At 44.3% G+C, this 20,736-nt stretch overlaps 1 protein-coding gene across 1 annotated transcript in view; it reads left to right on the plus strand.

The window, feature by feature from the left end:
• The window catches only part of PAPPA (pappalysin 1), a 103,316-nt gene that overhangs the window by 29,480 nt on the left and 53,100 nt on the right, over positions 1 to 20,736 (plus strand). The window contains exons 4-9 of the mRNA XM_039350965.1: positions 953 to 1,246; positions 2,470 to 2,662; positions 7,033 to 7,154; positions 8,610 to 9,117; positions 16,354 to 16,482; positions 20,465 to 20,556. Of these exons, the coding sequence (XP_039206899.1) occupies positions 953 to 1,246; positions 2,470 to 2,662; positions 7,033 to 7,154; positions 8,610 to 9,117; positions 16,354 to 16,482; positions 20,465 to 20,556 (1,338 nt within the window). The remainder of the gene's footprint in view (positions 1 to 952; positions 1,247 to 2,469; positions 2,663 to 7,032; positions 7,155 to 8,609; positions 9,118 to 16,353; positions 16,483 to 20,464; positions 20,557 to 20,736) is intronic.

Raw genomic sequence — 20,736 nt, forward strand, 5'->3', positions numbered from 1 at the left:
CTCTATTTTTTTATAACAATTTTTATTAGTTTTCCATTTTGCACCAACAAGGCTTGAGAACCAACGTGGAGATATGGTGATCCATTAAAAAACAATAATATTATAAATATGCACACAATATTTCTTAAAATTTCCCTCTCTATCGATATAGGATATTCTAATCAAATCAAGACATTTCTCGAATAAATTCATTCATTAATGTATCTAAACATAAGTTCCATTAGTTCAATAAAAATTTTCAACAGCTCAATATCTATTCTATACAAATCTGTAATTTTTCACATATTTAACCTTAAACTAAAACTCTCCATTTATTTAAGATATTATAATCAGGTTAATGTATTTCTAAAATCAATTCATTCATTAATATATTGCTACATCTAAATTAAGCGCTTAAATATGAACTGAGGTTCTATTTAAATTATTAAAATCTCATTGATACATTTCTAAAACAAATTTTCATTAAATATATCGCTGCATGTGAATTTCGTTAATCAATAAAAGTTTACAAACATTTATTATCTATCCCGAAGATCCTGTTTTACACTTTATTAATTTTTCAAATATTTAATCTTAGACTAACATATTTATTTACTAATCAGGTGCCCCAAGTATTCTCTTATTTAAAAATATTAATTCCAAAGCTAAATTCTTATATTTCTCACTTATATTCTATTCTTTTTCAATAATTCTCTTCTTCTCTATTGATGTATGTCCTTCCTTGCTTTCATGCCTACAAACAAGAAGGAAATAATAACTAAGAGATTTCATTGGTCTTCCCTTCTGGATTTCACACAATTCATTTTGTGGCATCCACTGAAAGGAAGTTTGTCGCGAATGCTGTTGATAGGCTTCATGCAAGTCTTGCATCTGTGTGTTCTTTTCTTTCACGATGTCTCTGGAGGCACCAACACGCAACAATGTCCTTTCCTCTCTTTTTTTGCCCATGCAGGAGGCATCGTCCTGAATCCTTCCTTCTATGGCATTGCTGGCCATACCCATACCATGATCCATGAAGTTGGACACAGCCTCGGACTCTACCATGTCTTTAAGGGGGTCTCTGAGATCTTCTCCTGCAGTGACCCTTGCATGGAAACAGAACCATCCTTCGAAACGGGGGATCTTTGCCCCGATACCAACCCTACCCCAACTCACAAAGTCTGTGGCGATCCCCCTGCTAGCAGTAACATGTGTGGGTTCCATAACTTCCAGAATACACCATTCAACAACTTTATGAGCTATGCAGGTAACAGCTCTTTCCTGTTGAGATAATTTGCTGGCTGTAGGCTTTAGACCCAACCTTGGCAACCTTAAGATCTATGAACTTCAGCTCCCAGCATGCCTCATGCTGGCCGGAGGAGTCTGGGAGTTGAAATCTACCCGTCTTAAAATTGCCAAGGTTGGACACCTTGGCTTTAGATAGTGTTGTACAATAGTTGGACTCAAAACTGCATTCAAAAAGCTGGTGAGCTCCATACCAAAACTGTGTTTGATGTAGATACTGTATAAGCCCTGTGGTCCAGACTGGGAGAGATGAAAATAATACCTTGGAAGCGAGAACTGTTGTCATATTATAATGTGGACATTCCCCATAAAGTCTTCAGGAGCACAGCTCAGCTTCAAGCAAGCTTTGTAGAACAACTAAGCAGAGGTCCCCCAACCTTTTGGACACCAGAGACTGGTTCTGTGGAGAGAGGTTTTTCCACGGACCGGAGAGTGTGTGGTTTTGTGTGCTGCCTGCATCCCACGGATGGGGCTTTGCTTGTTTGTGTGGACCTGTTGCTAGCATGCCATGGCCCGGTACTGGGGATTGAGGACCCCTGAACTAAGATACAGCAGTTTAATTTTGGCTGAGTTCAGAAAGCTGCTAGTAGTTTGCAGTAATGGCAAATATCTGTAACTTGGATATAGGTTCGTTCTCTGAGTTTGTGTGTTGGTTTCTGAACATTTTGTGACCAGGCTAGGTAACATCTTCAGCAGAGTTTAGGAGACATAAGTCTCAGTGTTCTTCTGTTTATAAGGGCTTCAGGTATAGGTGTGTCAAGTGAGGGTCTGTGATGGGTCTTGTGAAAGGTCAGGTGTGAGTCATCAGCAAGAAGCTTGTGATGGGTCTGCTAATGGGGAGGTTAAATTAAGTCTGGGTCATTGGGAGGTGAACTGCTAGTGTGGGGAGGAGAGGGGGGGCTTGCCTGGTTGGCTGTGTGGTTAATTTAGATTCTGAGGGGTTTGTAAGCTGGTTGTGGGTCAATGTGTCTGTTGATGGAATTGCTTGTGGAGTGAAGATGTTACCTAACCTGGTAATGAAATGTTTGGAAAGCAACCCACAAACTCGGAGAATGAACCTTTACCCTCAGCTGCTAGTAGTATTTTAGACAGAAAACTGGAAAATCCTGTTTTACTAAAGTCTTAACTCTCTCTCTGTCTCTCTCTCTCTCTCTCCTATTTTTTTGACGGTGTGCGCAACGCCAGATGATGACTGCACCAATTCCTTCACCCCCAACCAGGTTGCCCGTATGCACTGCTACCTAGACCTTGTGTATCAAAGCTGGCAACCAGTTAAGAAGCCGGCCCCCATTGCCATCATGCCTCAGATCGTGGACCGAACCAAAACCTCTGTTACTCTGGAGTGGTTTCCACCAATCGACCAGCACTTCTTTGAAAGGTGAATGGGGGGAACGATGTGTGTCTAGCGGGTGATTTTGGAAGGCAGGATCAGAAAGTTGTCAATGATAGGGGAGGGATGAGTTCTGAACATTGTTGGATGATTGTTCCCTTTCTTTTGTGGGGTGTACCTTGGATTAAGGAGCAGGGCCTACCCATCTGAGTACCATAGAAGAACATTCACAGAAGCAAGGAAGAGTAGAACAAAATTAAGTTCAGAAAGGGAAGGGGGGGCTGAAGAATTATCCCAGAAACAAAGGGGAATAGATGTTGTGCATCTTAGCTGTTTGGCCACATAGCAAATATTGAAAATAATTAGGTTCTGTTGGAGAGAGGTTGGCCAAGCCTGGGGGAGGAGTCAAGCAGGGAATTAGTCTGGAATCTTTACATGGGCACAAGAGGGCAAGGTCTGATCCGCTTGAATGTTGTTGAACCTTATATAGTCTAGTCCAAGTGTAGACAATCAGTCTGGGAAGATTAATATTAATATGAGGTGTGAACAGTTAGATCCACACAGGAAGAGTTCAACAGCATTCAAGACCTTACCCTCTTGTGACTACATATGGATTCCAGACTAATTCCCCACTTAACTCCTTCCCCAGACTCAGCCACTCTCCGACAGGTTGATACCCAACATGGTTCGATAATATTTTGACCAGTTCAAATGCCAGGTTTCCACAGCACCCAATTCAATGAGTTTACGAACTCCTGTGAATTAGCGTAGGGGACGGAGCAGCAACAAAATTCAAGCTCAGCCAGCTCTTTGTCTAGAAAAGCCGCTTGATTGTGAGTCACAAGTAAATAAAGCAGTCGAGACATCCCTCACCTACACTGGAGGTTTCATTTCCAGCTTCTCCTTTTCCATGGGCCTCCCGTTCAGACCCAGCGCCATCTTCCATCCTGCCTTTTCCCCGAAGGATCGATGGAGGCCACGCAATGTGCATTCAATTTAAGTTTCGTGAGGTGGTGACTGGACATGAAATAAATTCAATCTGTCTATTAAGAGGCACGCTGATCGAAGGCTAATTGTTGTGTAATGAAAGACACGAGCCCTGAGGTCACTCTTCAGCCTCCCTCGGTCTGTTTTTATTAAGCCACGGCCAACGGATACTTAAATGACATCCAGTTGCCAGCCAGTTTGATCTAAGGTTTCATAACAAAAACCTTAAATCAACACCCCTTCCATGGGGAGGGTTTGTGTTTTGTCGAGCAGGTATGACCCTGGGGGATATCAAAGGAACATTGTCCTTCAATGATATCATCATTTTCTAAGCCCCCTCCCCAAATCTTGGATAAATAAATCTTGCAATGACTTTTTCCCTCTGAAGACGGAAGGGAGAGAATGGCTCAAAATCTTAATTTTGAACGATGACCTGCCCTTTTTGTAAGCACTTGCAAATTTAGCGTTCATCTCAGATGGCCATTAATACACATTGAAAAATTCGGAACCCCAACCTTAGATGGTTACTGGGGTGCTAATTGTCCTAAGGAATTTTCACCCTATAGATTACAATGCAGATGGATCTCATCTGCCACTTCGGATACGTATAGCTGATTGAAATTGACCATTTACTACCTTTAATTTCCCCAATATTTCAGACCAGCTTTGGGATGGGAAAATTTGTGTTGTCACAAATGAAAGCGAGTCTACGTGTCCCGGGATAATGTTGCAGGATCCAATCTGGGTCAGTCACTGGGACCAGAAGATTTCGCCTTCTGAGCTTTTGGACTCATGCTGGAGCCCATCCTTAGGGAACTTCTCTCTACCAGAATGTCCATCTGTCCATCCCTCCATCCATCCCTCTATCCATCAATCCTTTCATCTGTCTCTGTCTACCTACCTACCTACCTACCCACCCACCCACCTATCTGCCCTCCCATCCATCCATCCATTCATCCATCCATCCCTCTATACATCCATCTTCTTTCCCTTTATCCATCCATCCATCCATCTGTCCATCCATCCGTCTGTCTGTCTATCTACATACCTATCTACCCATCCACCCATCTACCCATCCAACACACCCTCTCTCTCTCTCTCTTATTCTCTCTCTCTCTCTCTCTCTCTCTCTCTCTCTCTCTCTCTCTCTCTCTCTCTCGTTCCATTGGTTAATTGTTCCCACTGTTAGGAAGGAGAAACTTCCTAACAGTGAGGACAATTAACCTGTGGAACAGCTTCCCTTCAGAAGTTGTGGGTGGTCCAACAATGGAGGTTTTCAAGAAGAGACTGGACAGCCACTTGTCTCCAATTGTATAGGGTCTCCTGCCTGAGCAGGGGGTTGGACTAGAAGACCTCCAAGGTCCCTTCCAGCTCTATTTTGATGGATTGATTTGAAAGTGTTGTAAGTAAAACTCGAGGGAGATATATGGGAAAGGAGCCCCCAGATGCCAACGAACCAGTTTTTCCATCACATCACAAGAAGTGAGCTAATCCACACAAGCCTCTAAAGAGGACCGGGGTCTAAAATTAGCTAATTGCATCATCTAAATCAAGCCACTAATAAATGCTTTTATTTAGAAGCAAAGGCTAATGCTGCTCTTTAGGCTTGGGAAGATGCACCCTCTGCCTTTTGCAACAACGGGTGTTTTTGTTAGCTTCGAATGCATAAGAAAAGAAACTAGGAAGCATGGAAGAATGTGGGTTGGATCAGGGAGGAAAAAGTCTGCTCATTTCTTAACTGCATCAAAGCCCGCTTTTTAATCTTGTTATCCCCACACCAGGTATTTTACAGCAGTGTTATATTCCGTCTGGAATCAGGGTGAGGCAGTTGGGTAAGGTGGTTTGAGCATTCAGAATGACAGAATAACAGAGTGGGAAGGGTCCTTGGAGGTCTTCTAGTCCAACCCCCTGCTCAGGCAGTAAACTCTATTCCATCTCAGACAAATGATTGCCCAGTCTCTTCTTAAAAACTCCAGTGTTGGAGCACTCACAACTTCTGGAGGCAGGTTGTTCCACTGGTTAATTGTTCTCATTGCCAGGAAATTCCTCCTTAATTCCAAGTTGTTTCTCTCCTTGCTTAGTTTCCATCCTTTGCTTCTTCTCCTGCCTTCAGGCGCTTTGGAGAATAGGTGGACCCCCTCCTCTTCTTTGTGGCTGATAGTGGAAGACTTTGCTTTCATGTCACCCCTAGTCCTTCAATCAACAGTCCCCCCTGGAGATTTAAAACTGCAACAGCAACAACGTGGGGTGCATCAGCCCAACATGCTTTCCAACAAGGCAGCGGCATTCATATTTATCTCCTCTTGATCCCTCTCTTCTTCTCCTTCCTTCTTTCAAGAAAATAGCTTGCATATTACAGAATTTCTGATTCCATGAGAGGGTCGGGCAAGAGGCTTTAATTTTTCAATCCTGATTTCCATCTCTCTATGGGAGAGGGAGATGGAAACCTGAGCAGCAAAAGAAATGTTTTGTCTCTGAAGCTGATTATCAGCAAGATGGGCCCGGACTTAGAAGGTGATTCATTGAACCACCCCAAATCCATTCTTCACCCAGGAATGTTTTTTTTTTTGTTGTTGTTGTACTTACACGGCTGAGAAATTGGTTTGTTGCCTTTAGTCATAGTCCATGTGGAGTATAATTCAACCTCCATAGACTTGCCAGGAAATTTGGGGAGGGGGGAGGCGTGTTGGTGACTGGGACCCAAGAAGAAGACGAAGTCTTAACTAAAAGATTAAATCCCCCAAGAGGCAGACCCAGCTAGAGATGGGGTTCATTGTAATAACATTGGTGAGGTTGAGGTTAGCATACTGTGTGAAAAGTGGACCAAGGATTGTAGCTTATTGTACAGTATGCCAAATCTCAATAAATCATAATTAAATAAACCATGGAAACACCAAGATGGACAGAAGGAAGGAAGAAAGGAAGGAAGGGAGGGAGGGAAGGAAGGGAGAAAGGAAGGAAGGAAGGAAGGAAGGAAGGAAGGAAGGAAGGAAGGAAGGAAGGAAGGAAAGAAGAGGGAAGAAGGAAGGGAGGGAAGAAGGAGGGAGGGAGGAGAAAGGAAGAGAGGGAGAGAGGAAGGAAGGAAGAAAGAAAGAAAGAGAAGGAAGGAAGGGAGGGAGGAGAGAAGGTGAGAGGAATGAAGAAGGGGCGGGAGGCAGGAAGGAAGGAAAGAAGGAGAAAAGGAAGGGAGGGAAGAAGGAGGGAAGAGAGAGGAAGAGAGGAAGGAGAGGAAGGGAGAGAGGGAGGAAGGAAGGAGGGGGAAGAAGGAAGGAAGGAAGGAAAAAAGGAAGGAAAAAAGGAAAAAAGGATGGGAGAGGGAGAGAGGAATGAATGAATGAATGAATGAATGAATGAATGAATGAATGAATGAATCTTCTTTTCAACTGTTACTAAGTTGGAGCATTTCCTCTTCTTTCTTCCTGGCCACCTAGAGAAGTGGGATCCTCGTGTGAGCTCTGTGGGGAAGGACATGTTTTGGTACAATACGCTTCCAGTGCCTCTTCGCCCATGCCCTGTGATCCATCAGGCCACTGGAGCCCCCGAGGAGCTGAAGGTCAGCCTCAAGTTACTTACACACCGGACCAGGGTGGGACGGAGAAAGGGAGGCAAGTGTGGGCTTTGCAAAGGCGCTTAACGCACAGGCTAACAGCTCCTGCAGATAAAGGTTGGAAGCCTCCTCAGACAGCATGATTAATACCTAAGAAGGATGACGAATTTTGGGGAAAGAAAGCAAACAAAGAAGGCAATCAAGGGGAAAAGCAGTGAAGGATGAGTAACAAATTTATAATTAAGTATGCAGCCCGTTTTTTTTCGCCTCCTCGGAGGTCTTAGTAATCAAGACCTGCCTTTTTTAAAAAAAATAAAAAAATAAGAAATAGGAGGATATTTGCTCATTCGGTTTCTGCTGAAGGGGTGCAAAAACCAGCTCCTCTTTCTCCTTACTCAACCTTGCATTGTTTGCAACTGAGATAGTCCACTGCTGCTCTTCTGGCTTGTATAATTCTTCTGGCATCTGTTTCATTTTTCCCTCTGTTTTTATCAGACCGAGTTGCCATCCTTGTGACCTTGTCCAGCTTTAAAAAAAAAAAATCTCTGTGCTTGTGTTTTGTTTTTTCCTTGAGTTTTGGAGCTTGTGGGGCAAAATTGTTGAGAAAAAGGAGGGTAGGTTAACCGGGTCTGACAGAGTAATGCCTTGGACTTCAGAGGGTCAAATATACTTTTCTGCCCGTTTTCTATAACACCCCTGAAAATAAGAATACAAAATAGAGTGGAAGGCACCTTGGAGGTCTTCTAGTCCAACCCCCTGCTCAAAGCAGGAGACCCTAAACTATTTCAGAGAAATGGCTGTCCCATTTCTTCTTGAAAGACCCCTGCCCTAATCCATCAGGGGATTTAGTGTGTTTTTACAATGGCTTCCCTCACAAGGAAAAACATTGCAAGCATAAAAGCCTTTAGTTTAGAGCAGAGGTCTTCAAATTTGGCCCTTTTATGACTTGTGGACTTCAACTCCCAGACTTCCTCAGCCAGTCTCCATTTTGTTAGATTTAAGACAGGGGTCTTCAAACTCAGCCCTTTTATGACTTGTGGACTTCAGCTCCCAGAATTCCTCAGCCAGCTTCCATTTTGTTTATTAGATTTAAGACAGGGGTCTTCAAACTTGGCCCTTTTATGACTTGTGGACTTCAACTCTCAGAATTCCTCAGCCAGCTTCCATTTTGTTTATTAGATTTAAGACAGGAGTCTTCAAACTTGGCCCTTTTATGACTTGTGGACTTCAACTCTCAGAATTCCTCAGCCAGCGTGCCTGGCTGAGGAATTCTGGGAGTTGAAGTCCACAAGTCTTGAAGTTGCCAAGGCTGAAGACCCCCATCCTAGAAAATGAAGGTAGTTTACATTCATTTAGATGGATTGTTGGAGCAAGGTCCTAGAGAATCTTGGGCATTCCGAGTTTGGGTAGGTTGAATGCAAGTTTGATTCCATTCTACCTTTTTCTTCTCTTGTATTCAAGGGCACCCAGATGTGGAACAGCCATGTAAACCTGATGTAAGAACATGGACTCCCAATTCAGCGGTCATCAAGCAAACAGTCCCACCAGCTTGCCCTGAACCTCAAGGATGCTACCTTCAGCTTCAGTTCCAATCTCCGGTCATCCCAGAATCTCTGACCATCTGGGTGACTTATGTTTCCCCTGAGTGGGACTCCAAAGAAGCCATAAACGACATCAAACTGTTGATGGTCGGAGGAGAAAACATCTCACTTGGGCCTCAGAACTTCTTCTGCGACATCCCCATGACCATCAGACTGGATACGGAGAAGATGAAGGAGGAGGTCCGAGGCATACAGATTTACACCTTGGATGAACAACTGGAGATCGACGCTGCTATGATCACTTCGGTCCCACAGAGCTCACAGTGTAAAAAATGCCGGCCCATCCAGTACAAAGTCTCTCGGGACCCTCCATTTCCAGAAGGTCCTTCGTTTCTCATCTTGGACCTCAGTCGGAGATTTCTGGACACGTAAGTACCGTAAGACAAAAAGGAACTGCCAAAAGAATTTGATCACATGGGATGGAATGGAATAAAGAATGGAATAGCAAAATGCTCCTTTCATCCTCATCCCCTAACCAGGTTAAAAGATGGCGGAGTTGTTTATCTACTCAACCAGCATCAATGATTGGTCTCCTTCTCCCCCTTCTCCTTCTCCTCCTCCTCCTCCTCCTCTCTGCAAACCCCACTCCCTTCTAGCACTGATAATGTCCCCTAGTAGGATAAAGAAACATCTCCAAAAAAGCAACCAAGCTCAGAGAGCACCAAGGGCCTCACAGTTCTCCTTCTCCTTCTCCTTCTCCTTCTCCTTCTCCTTCTCCTTCTCCTTCTCCTTCTCCTTCTCCTTCTCCTTCTCCTTCTTCTTCTTCTTCTTCTTCTTCTTCTTCTTCTTCTTCTTCTTCTTCTTCTTCTTCTCCTCCTCCTCCTCCTCCTCCTCCTCCTCCTCCTCCCCTCCTCCTCCTCCTCCTCCTCCTCCTCCTCCTCCTCCTCCTTCTTCTTCGTCTTGCTGTACCATTTCAGCTGCTTGAAGACTATCAGTCAAAGAACAGAATTTGTTTAGATGGGGATTTATCTCAGATGTTGGCTTGTTGGCATCTTTATTTGCAAGCTTATTCCTTGGAGTGGCTCGTGCTGTGTCTTCCCCCAAGAAATGCACTAAAATGAGTCACCCCAGAGATTTAATTTGGACAGCAGGGGTAGCAATCGCCATAAGAAATAAACAACGATGGCTTAGCCTAGTCCTCTTTTTACGACTGCTCATCTGTGGGGTGGGCAAAAATCTTAGGACTGGATGTTCCAATGCCATGGGGAAATCAATTAAATTGGAAAAGGAAGAACCAGGAAGTTGGGGATTTAATCTTTCTGCTCCACCATTTCTGCCATAAATGCTAGCTACTGTATGAATGATAACCTTGGGGTCCTCAACTTACAACAGTTGACTTGCTGATTGTTTGAAGTTACAACGGCACTGGCAAAAGTGACTTACACCCATTTTCCACACTTATGACCGTTGCGGCATTCCCCAGGGTCATGTGATGCCTGACAACTGACTCACATTTATGACAGTTGCGTTGTCCCGGGGGTGTCACGTGATCCCGTTTTGCGACCTTCTGTCATAATGAGGAAGCCGGATTCACTTCACAACTGTGTCACTAACTTCACAACGGCAGTGCTTGACTGAACAATTGTGGCCAGCAAGGTTGTAAAATTGGGCCACACTTTCACTTGGCAAGTGTGATGTTGGACTTCATTGTGGTTGTGCATCAAGGACTACTGTAGGTTATAGGGACTTGCTTAGCGCGTTGTGTAGATCGAGCAATTCTGTGCTTTATTTATTTGGGCATGGTGTGTTATTTGAGGACAGACGTTGTCCTTTGTCTAACTGAATTGTGCATGCTGTGTGAAGCCTTTATTTTTTTTCTCCTTTAAAGAAAACCTAACACAACCTATGCCTTTTTTGTTGAAAGGAAGGGGTGGGACCCGTAGCTTCCAAGGTACAATGTCTATTTTCCTTTTCGTATCTTATGTCAGAAGAATAAATTCAATTATGTGTGGATTATGCCAATGGGTGTTTTCCCTTATGTGTTGAAGTACATCAGTGTTTGATTGGTTTCAATGGGTCTGTGTTCTGGTTCTTGGCCAAAACAAGACTTACAATGGCTTGACAAAATATAGGGCAATCCTCCTCTTCCTCCTCCTCCTCCTCCTCCTCCCCCTCCTCCTCTTCCTTCTCATTGTCTATATTCTCCTTCTTCTCCTTTCCCTTCTCCTTCTCTTTTCCTCATTCTATCATCTTCTCCTCCTCTTCCTCCTCCTCATTGTCTGTCATCTCCTGCTTCTCTTCTTCATTCTCTATCTTCTCCTCCTTCTTCTCCTTCTCTTTTCCTCATTGTCTATCTCCTCCTCCTCATTGTCTATCTACTCTTCTTTCTCCTTCTCCTCTTTTCACCATTGTTTGTCATCTCCTTCTTCTACTCTTCTTTATCTATCTTCTCCTCCTTCTCTTTTCCTCATTGTCTATCTCCTCTTCCTCTTCTCTTTCTTCTTCTCTTTCTCCTTCTCTTTTCCTCATTCTGTCATCTTCTCGTCCTTCTCGTTGTCTATCTTCTCCTCTTTCTCCTTTTCCTTCTCCTTCTCTTTTTGTCATTGTCAATTATCTCCTCCTCCTTCTCCTCATCATTGTCTATCTTCTCCTCCTTCTCCTCCTTTTCTTTTTCTCATTGTCTATCTCCTCCTCCTCCTCCTCACCTATCTTCTCCTCTTTCTCCTTCTCTTTTTATCATTGTCTATCATCTCCTTCTCCTCCTCCCCCTCCTCCCTTTTTCTTCCAAAGTTAAAAGATTGGGGTCAAAAATATATTGTGTGCGTGTGTGTACGGTATGTGTCTAACAATATATATTGTTACGCCCTTCCTCGCAGCCTTTTATTTCACCCTAGCGTTCCATATTTAGATGTTGGAGTAAATTCTGAAACACCGCAAAATCTCCCAGGCGTAAACAAATGGCATTTTCTCCATTTGATGGAGGGAAAAAGGCAAGGCTGGACGTGTGCATTATTACTCAACCACGTTAAAAATAATTTCCTTTCTAAACTTGTGCACCATTCCCCCCCCCCCCTTCTCACCCTTCTTCTCTTGCTGGTTTTGGCCAGAGCTGCTTCGTCCCTTCATCCAAAATATGGCTTGTCCATCCCTGGGTCTTTCTTTCTTTTTTTCTTTTTTCCTTGAGCAGACAGCGCCAAGCTTGATCTACTGCTTCTCTGCGGCTTAGTTGGTGAGGCCAGTTGCAAACTGGATGATAACAGAGAAGGGGTTCTTTCTCTTTCCCCCCCCACCCCTTATTTTTAAAATGTGGGGAATGGGCCAAGAGAAATAAGTCCCGTTTTGTTTTTGTTTTTCTTTAACTGTCGCTTGAAATGCAAGCAGCTTCGTCCTGACTCCTCCTGGGAATCTAAAGCAGATGAAATTGACCCAGCTTCTCTCCTTAAAGAGGCCCCAAAGTTGAGAGTACCTAAACAGTTCACATGTGTGTGTAAAACTCTCTCTTGAGCAAAATAATAATAGTAGTAGTAATAGTAATAATAATAATAATAATAATTTTAAAAGGCTCTCTATTTGCTGTATTAAGAAACCGACTTGAAACGTCGAAGGAGAAATTTGCTGGGTTTTCTTTCTCTTACCAATAAAAGGGAATATTTGTGGTTCACGCTTGAAATGAGGGGGTCCTGAGTGCGCTCTGAGCTTGGTGGTTCTCTTGCAGACGTTGCATGACCCAACTAGGTAACATAATCAGTGCTAGAAGGGAGAGGGGATTGTGGGGAGGAGGAGAGGACTGTGGGGTCCTGAGTGCGCTCTGAGCTGGGTGGTTCTCTTGCAGACATTTCATGACCCAACTAGGTAACATCATCAGTGCTAGAAGGGAGTGGGGTTTGGTGTGGGTTTGTAGAGTGGAGGGAGGAGCAGGAGCAGCAGGAGGATAATGACTGTGGGGTCCTGGGTGCTCTCTGAGCTTGATGGTTTTCTTACATACGTTTCATTACCCAGCTAGGTAACATCATCAGTGCTAGAAGAGTGAGAGGTTTGGCGTGGGTTTGTAGAGTGAAAGGAGGAGGAGGAGGAGGAGGAGGAGGAGGAGGAGGAGGAGGAGAATGAATGTGGTGTCCTTGGTGCTCTCTGAGCTTGGCGGTTTTCTTGCAGACGTTTCAACAGCGTTGGAAAGTCCACCTTAGTCCTTTTCTTCACTGGACGAGATGGGCTTCGTGAACTTTGCCTTGCAGTGCCCACAGGGGTGTCCTTTGCGGTCTAGCACAAAGAGTTTGTCCAACATTGGACATTCAGTCTGGGACAAATACCCACAAGTGAATCTGAGGATGGGCTGGGGGGGGGGCAGATTAATTACATAAGAGGAGGATAACTTGGGGACATGGTGAGCGATTCGAGAGGAAGGACAGTTGGTAGGAATGTTCCTTTGAGAGGACAGATTAGATCATCCCCTTGAGGGACTTTCTTTGAATTATTTGTTAGCTTCGGGTCCCCTTTGGGGAGAAGGACATTCTGTTCCGTTATCTCTGGTAAAGGACACCAGCTCGATGATTCACATTGACCTTCCTCTGGCTGGAAAGAGCCATCTGGTTGAATGGAGCCTCTTTATCCATTTTTTGTGGCGCATCACTTAAAATGTTCTCAAGGATTCTTCCCTCTGCCCTGCCACCTTCCCCTCTTTCTCCGTTGAAATGGTAATCTGCAGGATTCAGTATTTAAAACAATGCTGCTGTTGCAGCAGCAGCACCGTAATTGAATAGCTACTAACTTCGGACATCATTATCTTCTTTAAGATAATGCATATAATTATTAGACAGTTTCCTTGTCCTTGTCCTTGTCTTTATCCTTCCCTTCCCTCCCCTCCCCTTTCTCCTTTCCTTTCCTTTCCTTTCCTTCCCTCTCCTTTCCTTCACTAGATTTCCTTTCCTTTCCTTCCCTTCCCTTCCCTCACCTTTCTCCTTTCCTTTCCTTTCCTTTCCCATGCCTTCCCTTCCCTTCTTTCTTTCCCCTTTCCTCTTCTCTTCTCTTCTCTTCTCTTCTCTTCTCTTCTCTTCTCTTCTCTTCTCTTCTCTTCTCTTCTCTTCTCTTCTCTTCCCTTCCCTTCCCTTCCCTTCCCATCCCATCCCATCCCATCCCTTCCATTTTCTTTCCTCCAGAAACTTATTACTTCATGCTGCATATCTTCTTTTACACGAAGAAGATGAAGCACAGATATTGTGACTTAACTGTAAAATGTAAGCATCCAGCAGCCGGGCAATAGTCATTTAAAATTAGACACAAAGGCTTACAACAGGTTGTCTTAAGTGCATTTCCATTGATAATCCAAACCCTTTCCTTCCCTTCCTAACCAGAAATCAGGTGGGTGGGAGGTCAACTTTCCACCGATACAAATGAATGATAATCATAGCATCAATAGCCATAGTAGTTACACTAATAATAGTTTTGCTATTACCAGTGATGTGCTTTCTCTACCACCGTTCTAAGGTATGGGGATATTTTGATTGTGTTCTGTAAATCCCCCTCTCTCTCTCTCTCTCTCTCTCTCTCTCTCTCTCTCTCTATCTCTCTCTATCTCTCTCTATCTCTCTCTCTTTCTCTCTCCTAGTATTTGGGAAGATGGCAAAAACATCCCTCTTTGCCAAAGTTTCTCATTATTTTAATGATTGCTTTTAATCTGGGTAGTGATTTGAAATGGTTCATGCTTATTGTTGTAAATCGCCTGTATTCTTGGAATAAGCAAAAGGGTGGGTGTACACTTGGTTGCTGCAAGCTTTAATACTTAAATAAAGAAAGAGAGCTTTGGATTCAGAATCCCCCTTTAAAAATCTAAACGGGACAATTCTTCCAAAAGAAAAGTCCCAAATATTAGAATAGTGCAACCCCTCCTGTCCCCCACCCCCAGATGATAAAATGAATTAGTACAGCCCCACTCCTGGAAATAATACAAATCTTATTAAGGTAAGAGAGGAATAAATTAGTTAGTGGCTTACGTTCTCCTCTCTTCCGCGAATCGAACAACGACCAAAACCTTGCAGCTTTAGACAATGCAACCCTTTCATTGGAAATAATCAAAACAACCCAGTACCGTTCAAAAAGCCACACTTTTATGGAGAGGACGATTTGGCTAATTTTTGCACCACCCCGGCAATCTGGGTTTCATTTTGGAGACGGCCATTCTCCTTCGCCCCAAGTTGATGTGGGAAGAGGCGGGGGGGGGGGAAGAGGAAAGGACTGTTTCCTTGACTTAAATCCCTTTCTCTTAGACAACCTTTAAATGTCACTGCTTGCAAAACACTGGCGGGAGGCTCGGGATAATTGGAAGGACCCCCCTCAGGAATTGTGGTTTGGAGTGACTTTCAACAGGCTTTTGCCTCAAGTTGGAGAGCCTGCTGGTGAGGACCAGGGCTCCTCTCCATTCCTTCTCTCCCAAGAGACGTGAGCAATTGTGCCACACAACGGTATGGAAGTCCACGCTGGATACGAAGTCTGTTTGTCTCCTCTAGGTGCTGCTTTCTGTCAGGTCGGCGGTCATATTGATCTGAGAATTAAATACACACCGATAGAAGAGAATATTTCTAGGTCTGGACTGAACCGTGGGGTCCTCGGTGCTCTCTGAGCTGGGTGGTTTTCTGACAGACGTTTCATTCCCCAACTAGGTAACATCATCATTGCTAGAAGGGAGGGCTAGAACCCCTCTCCCTTCTAGTACTGATGATGTTACCCAGTTGGGGAATGAAACATCCGTAAGAAAACAACCCAGCTCAGAGAGCACCAAGGACCTCACAGTTCTCCTCCTCCTCCTCCTCCTCCTCCTCCTCCTCCTCCTCCTCCTCCTCCTCCTCCTCCTCCTCCTCCTCTTCTCTGCAAACCCCACTCCCTTCTAGCACTGACAATCTCCCCTAGTTGGATAAATAAACATCTGCAGAAACACAACCAATCTCAGAGAGCACCAAGAGCCTCACAGTTCTCCTTCTCCTTCTTCTCCTCCTTCCCTTTCTTCTTCCTCTTCTTCTTCTTCTTCTTCTTCTTCTTCTTCTTCTTCTTCTTCTTCTTCTTCTTCTTCTTCTTCTTCCTCCTCCTCCTCCTCCTCCACCTCCTCCTCCTCCTCCTCTTCTTCTTCTTCTTCTTCTTCTTCTTTCTTCTCCTCCTCCTCCTCACACCTCCTTCCTCTTCTCCTCATCCTCCTCCTCCTCCTCCTCCTCCTCTCTCCTCCTCCTTCTTCTTCTTCTTCTTCTTCTTCCTCCTCCTCCTCCTCCACCACCTCCCTTCCTCTTCCTCCTCCTCTCCTCCTCTCCTCCTCCTCCTCCTCCCTCCTCTCCTCCCTCCTCCTCCTCCTCCCTCCTCTCTTCTTCTTCTTCTTCTTCTTCTTCTTCTTCTTCTTCTTCTTCTTCTTCTTCTTCTTCTTCTTCTTCTTCTTTCTCCTCCTCCTCCTCCTCCTCCTCCTCCTCCTCCTCCTCCTCCTCCTCCTCCTCCTCCACTCCATTCTAGCACTGACAATGTCCCCTAGTTGGCTAAAGACACATCTGCAAGCCCCAAAGATCCCAATGAATAAATAAACACAGTGTTGCTACATCTTGCAAAAAATGGTTTTCCAAGGAAGTGGACATCATGCCCAGGTTCCATCTGACTTTTCTTTATTTTTCTTTTTTCTTTTCCTTCACTTGCAGCGAGCTGAAGAACGGCACGACGTACCATTATTGGGTTTCTGTTCTTTCTGAGCAAAAAGAAAGCGAACTGTCTCCCACCTTGTCCTACACGCACGGAAAAGGCTACTGCGGTGATGGGATTGTCCAGGAGTAAGTACAAACTGTTTTTTTTTTTTCTTGCCTCGCATTGCTAAAGTTTCGGGCTTCTGTGCATGCCAAGGATCTGTTCAAATGCGGTATTTTCCCAAAATAAAATCCTGATGTTTTCAGGAAGAAAGTTTCAGCCCCCTCCCCAAATATATATCTCACATGAAAATGACTGTATGACTGTGGGCTCCTTGGCCCTCTCTGAGCTCCGAGACCATTAAGAACCCTCAAATTCAACCCAGAGATACAAATATTCTCTTCCATTGTTTGCACGATTATTTTTGCTTTTGGATGGATGGCTTTTTCGTAGAAATGGCAGTGGATCTGGCTTATTGAATGCTGTGTTCAAAATTAGGCAGTTCTTGTAATTTTTCAGCTGGGGCAGAGGGGCCAGGGGAGCAGATAATGCATTATGTTTTTGTTAGTTGTGAAGTCATGTCCGACCCATCGCGACCCCGTGGACCATGTTCCTCCAGGCCTTCCTATCCTCTATCATCTTCTGAAGTCCATTTAAGCTCATACCTACTGCTTCAATGACTCCATCCAGCCACCTCATTCTCTGTCGTCCCTTTCTTCTCTTGCCCTCCATCTTTCCCAGCATTAGGTTCTTCTCCAGTGAGTCCTTCCTTCTCATTAGGTGGCCAAAGTATTTGAGTTTCCACTTCAGGATCTGGCCTTCTCAAGAACAGTCGGGGTTGATCTCCTCTAGGACTGACCGGTTGGATCGCCTTGCAGTCCAGGGGACTTGCAGGAGTCTTCTCCAGCACCATAGTTCAAAGGCCTCCATTCTTTGGCGCTCAGCCTTTCGTATGGTCCAGCTTTCACAGCCATACATTGCAACTGGGAAAACCACGGCCTGGACTATACGCACTTTTATTGGCAGGGTGATGTCTCTGCTTTTGAGTATGCTGTCTAGATTTGCCATTATAGGGAAATTAGTGATGTCCTAAAAATAAAGAAGGGGCAGTGGTTGCTTTTCACAGGGGGGATTTTGTCATTGTCATTATTTTCTTTTCTTTTCTTATTTATTTAAAGTTAAGGAGGGATGCGTCTGTCAAAAAGCGTGATGCTCGTAAGGTCTAGCAAAAATCTTTCTTTCTTTTTTTGGCCCACCAACTCCTATGGCATCTGTTGAAACAGAATTTGTTTTCCAAATGTATTTCCTACCCGGAACAAAACAAACAAACAAAGGAAAATTCTGGCATTTTGTGGACGGCTTAGCCAGCTCAATGGAAACCCTAATGGCTTTGGCTAAGGTTGTTTAACCCTGGTCAGACGGTCTGTGGTTTACCTTAGTGTGTGTAAACCCAGCGTGGTTGGTGGGGGTATGATTCAGTGTGATGTAGAGGCAAAAAGAAAAAAGAGCTTGTTGAGTAATAGAACTAGGCATGGTGTAATGGAACAGAATAACAAAGTTGGGGGGACCTTGGAGGTCTTCTAGTCCAACCCCCTGCTCAAGCAGGAGACCTTATACCCTTTCAGACAAATCTCAGTTGTCCAATATCTTCTTTAAAAAATGATGAAGCACCCACAACCTCTGGTGGAAAGCTGTTCCAGTTGTTCATTTATCTGAGATTATAGAATTACAGAATAACGGTTGGAAGAGACCTTGGAGATCTTCTAGTCCAATCCCCTGCTCAAACAGGAGACCCTAGACCAGTGTTTCTCAACCTTGACAATTTTAAGCCAGCAATGCTGGCTATGGAATTCTGGGAGTTGAAGTCCACATGCCTTAAAATTGTCAAAGTTGAGAAACACTGCCCTAGACCATATCTATCTATCTATCTATCTATCTATCTATCTATCTATCTATATATCTATCTCTGTTTATCTGTCTGTCTATCTATCTATCTATCTATCTATCTATCTATCTATCTATCTATCTATCTATCTATCAGAATAGAGCTGGAAGGGACCTTGGAGATCTTCTAGTCCAACCCCTGTGTACCATTTCAGACAAGCGGCTGTCTAATCTCTTCTTAAAAACCTCCAGTGTTGGAGTACCCACAACTTCTGGAGGCAAGTTATTCCACGGATTAATTGTTCTCACTTTCAGGAAATTCCTGTTTAATTCTGGGTTGGTTCTCTCCTTGGTTAGTTTCCATCCATTCCTTCTCGTCCTGCCTTCTGGTGCTTTGGAGAATAGCTTGACTCCCTCTTCTTTGGGGCAGCCCCTGAGATACTGGAAGGCTGCTATCATATCATCCTTAGTCCTTCTTTTCATTAAACTAGACATACCCAATTCCAGCAACCGTTCTTTAAAAGTTTTAGCCTCCAGTCCCCTGATCATCTTGGTTTCTCTTCTCTGCAGTTTTTTTTTTCTAGAGTTCCTACCTCTTTTTATTACAAAATGAGATGAACAAGTCATTCACTCTCTTCCTCAATAGTCTGCAGCTTCCCCCTGCTCCACCATGCTTTCCTTTCCTAAGAAGAAAGGAATTTTTCCCCCCATCAAATATTTTTGGATTGGAAAGTGGTGGTCACGCAAGGAGGCTGCCGCCGACAGTAAGGGCTATACGGGAAAACCGCTAAAAATCAATTTTAAAAAATGTGATTGAGAACAAGGGACAAAAATAATATTCAGAAATAGTAAACCCACACTGGAAAACCAAACTCCTCTTTGGGGGACACAGAGAATCTATTCAGAATCTACCAGGCGGGCTCTAGCATTGCGCAATTCAACACACATGTCTCCTGTTGTTTGAATGTGTGCAAAGCCTTGCGTGCGTGCCTTCACATCAGCGTTGACTTCTGGAGACTGCCAGGACCAACCTCTGCAGTTTTCTTAGCAAGCTTTTTCAGAAGTGATATTTTTTTTCCCCACCCCCTTGACTTCTGCTTCCTAAGACTGAGAAAGAAAGAGAAATTGACCCAAAGTCACCCAGTTAATTCTCCTGGTTTCTGGTCTGGGGCCTTAACTGTTTACCCCAAACTGGCTGACCTTCAATCAACATTCGTCGTATGTTGTTACTTCCATGCAAATCCCCATAATTGTTTTATGATGTTTCATCTCACTCTGAGAGACTTTTTTTTTTTTTTTTTTGTCTTACCAGAAATATTCTAGAGATTAAATATGGGAAGGCTGTAACCATCCCTTGCCTTCCTAAGAAACAAAACAAAACAAAACGGAGTCCCAAATTCGTTCGCGCTATCAGGAAACGAGATGCTTCACAAGGATTTGTGGCCACTGAAGTTTGAATTTCAGTTGTCTTTCAGATTGGCTCTGAAGATCTGCCTAAGTGAGGAGAGGTCCTCTCTCCAGGAGATGAGTCATGATGAGGGGTAACTCTGCCATCTCATCCTTGGCCAACCAGCTAAAGTCCCTGCTTTAATATTTGTTAAACCGATGGGAAATGTTTGTTTAGCATGTATTGGTACCCTATTTAACCAGTCTTTCTGATGGAGCTTACAGGAGTTTTTATCTAGTCCAAAACATATTTAAAATTTCCTCCCTCCCTTCCTCTCTCTTTCATCCCTCCCTATCTTTCCATCCCTTCCTTCCTTCCTTCCTTCCTTCCTTCCTTCCTTCCTTCCTTCCTTCCTTCCTTTCTTCCTTCCTCCCTCTTTCATCCCTCCATATCTTTTTCCTCCCTCCCTCCCTCTGAATCCTTCCCATTCTCCCTCCCTCTAAATCCTCCCTCCCTCCCTCCCTCCCCATCTCTTCCTTCCTTCCTTCCCTCCTTCCTTCCTTCTTTCTTTCCTTCTTTCCTCCATCCCTCCCTCCCTCCTACCCTTCCTCCCTCCCTCCTACCCTTTCTTTCTCCCTTCCTCCCTCCCTCCCTCCCCCCTTCCTTCCTTCCTTCCCTCCCTCCCTCCCTTCCTATTCTCTTTTCGGTGCATCTTATAGAAAAGCAAAAATAAAAAATAAGCAAGCAAGAAATTGGCTTAACCTCTTAAGACATTAAGGTCTCCTCTCCAGATCCTCCCACCCTTGAAAATTTATTTTAATAATCTGCTTGTTCTAAACGGTTGTTTCTGTTGGCAGGGACCTTGGGGAAGAGTGTGACGACATGAACAAAGTGAATCGTGACGGCTGCTCTCTCTTTTGCCACCGGGAGTTATCGTTCAACTGCGTAGGTAAGTTTGGCTGGGGTGCCTTTGCCCTCCGTGAATACCACGCGGCAGATTGTGGGGAGGATGGAACGGTCCAGGGATGGAGAGAAAAGTGGCTGTTACCATCCATCTGAGGTGGCCTGACACGAGATAGAGATCAGCATCTCTTCTGCAGATTTCTTAGTCTCAGAAGCAACTGGTGGA

This window comes from Crotalus tigris, unplaced genomic scaffold (genome assembly GCF_016545835.1).
Source record: "Crotalus tigris isolate CLP2741 ecotype Arizona unplaced genomic scaffold, ASM1654583v1 scf7180000018366.374532, whole genome shotgun sequence".
Lineage (NCBI taxonomy): Eukaryota > Metazoa > Chordata > Lepidosauria > Squamata > Viperidae > Crotalus > Crotalus tigris.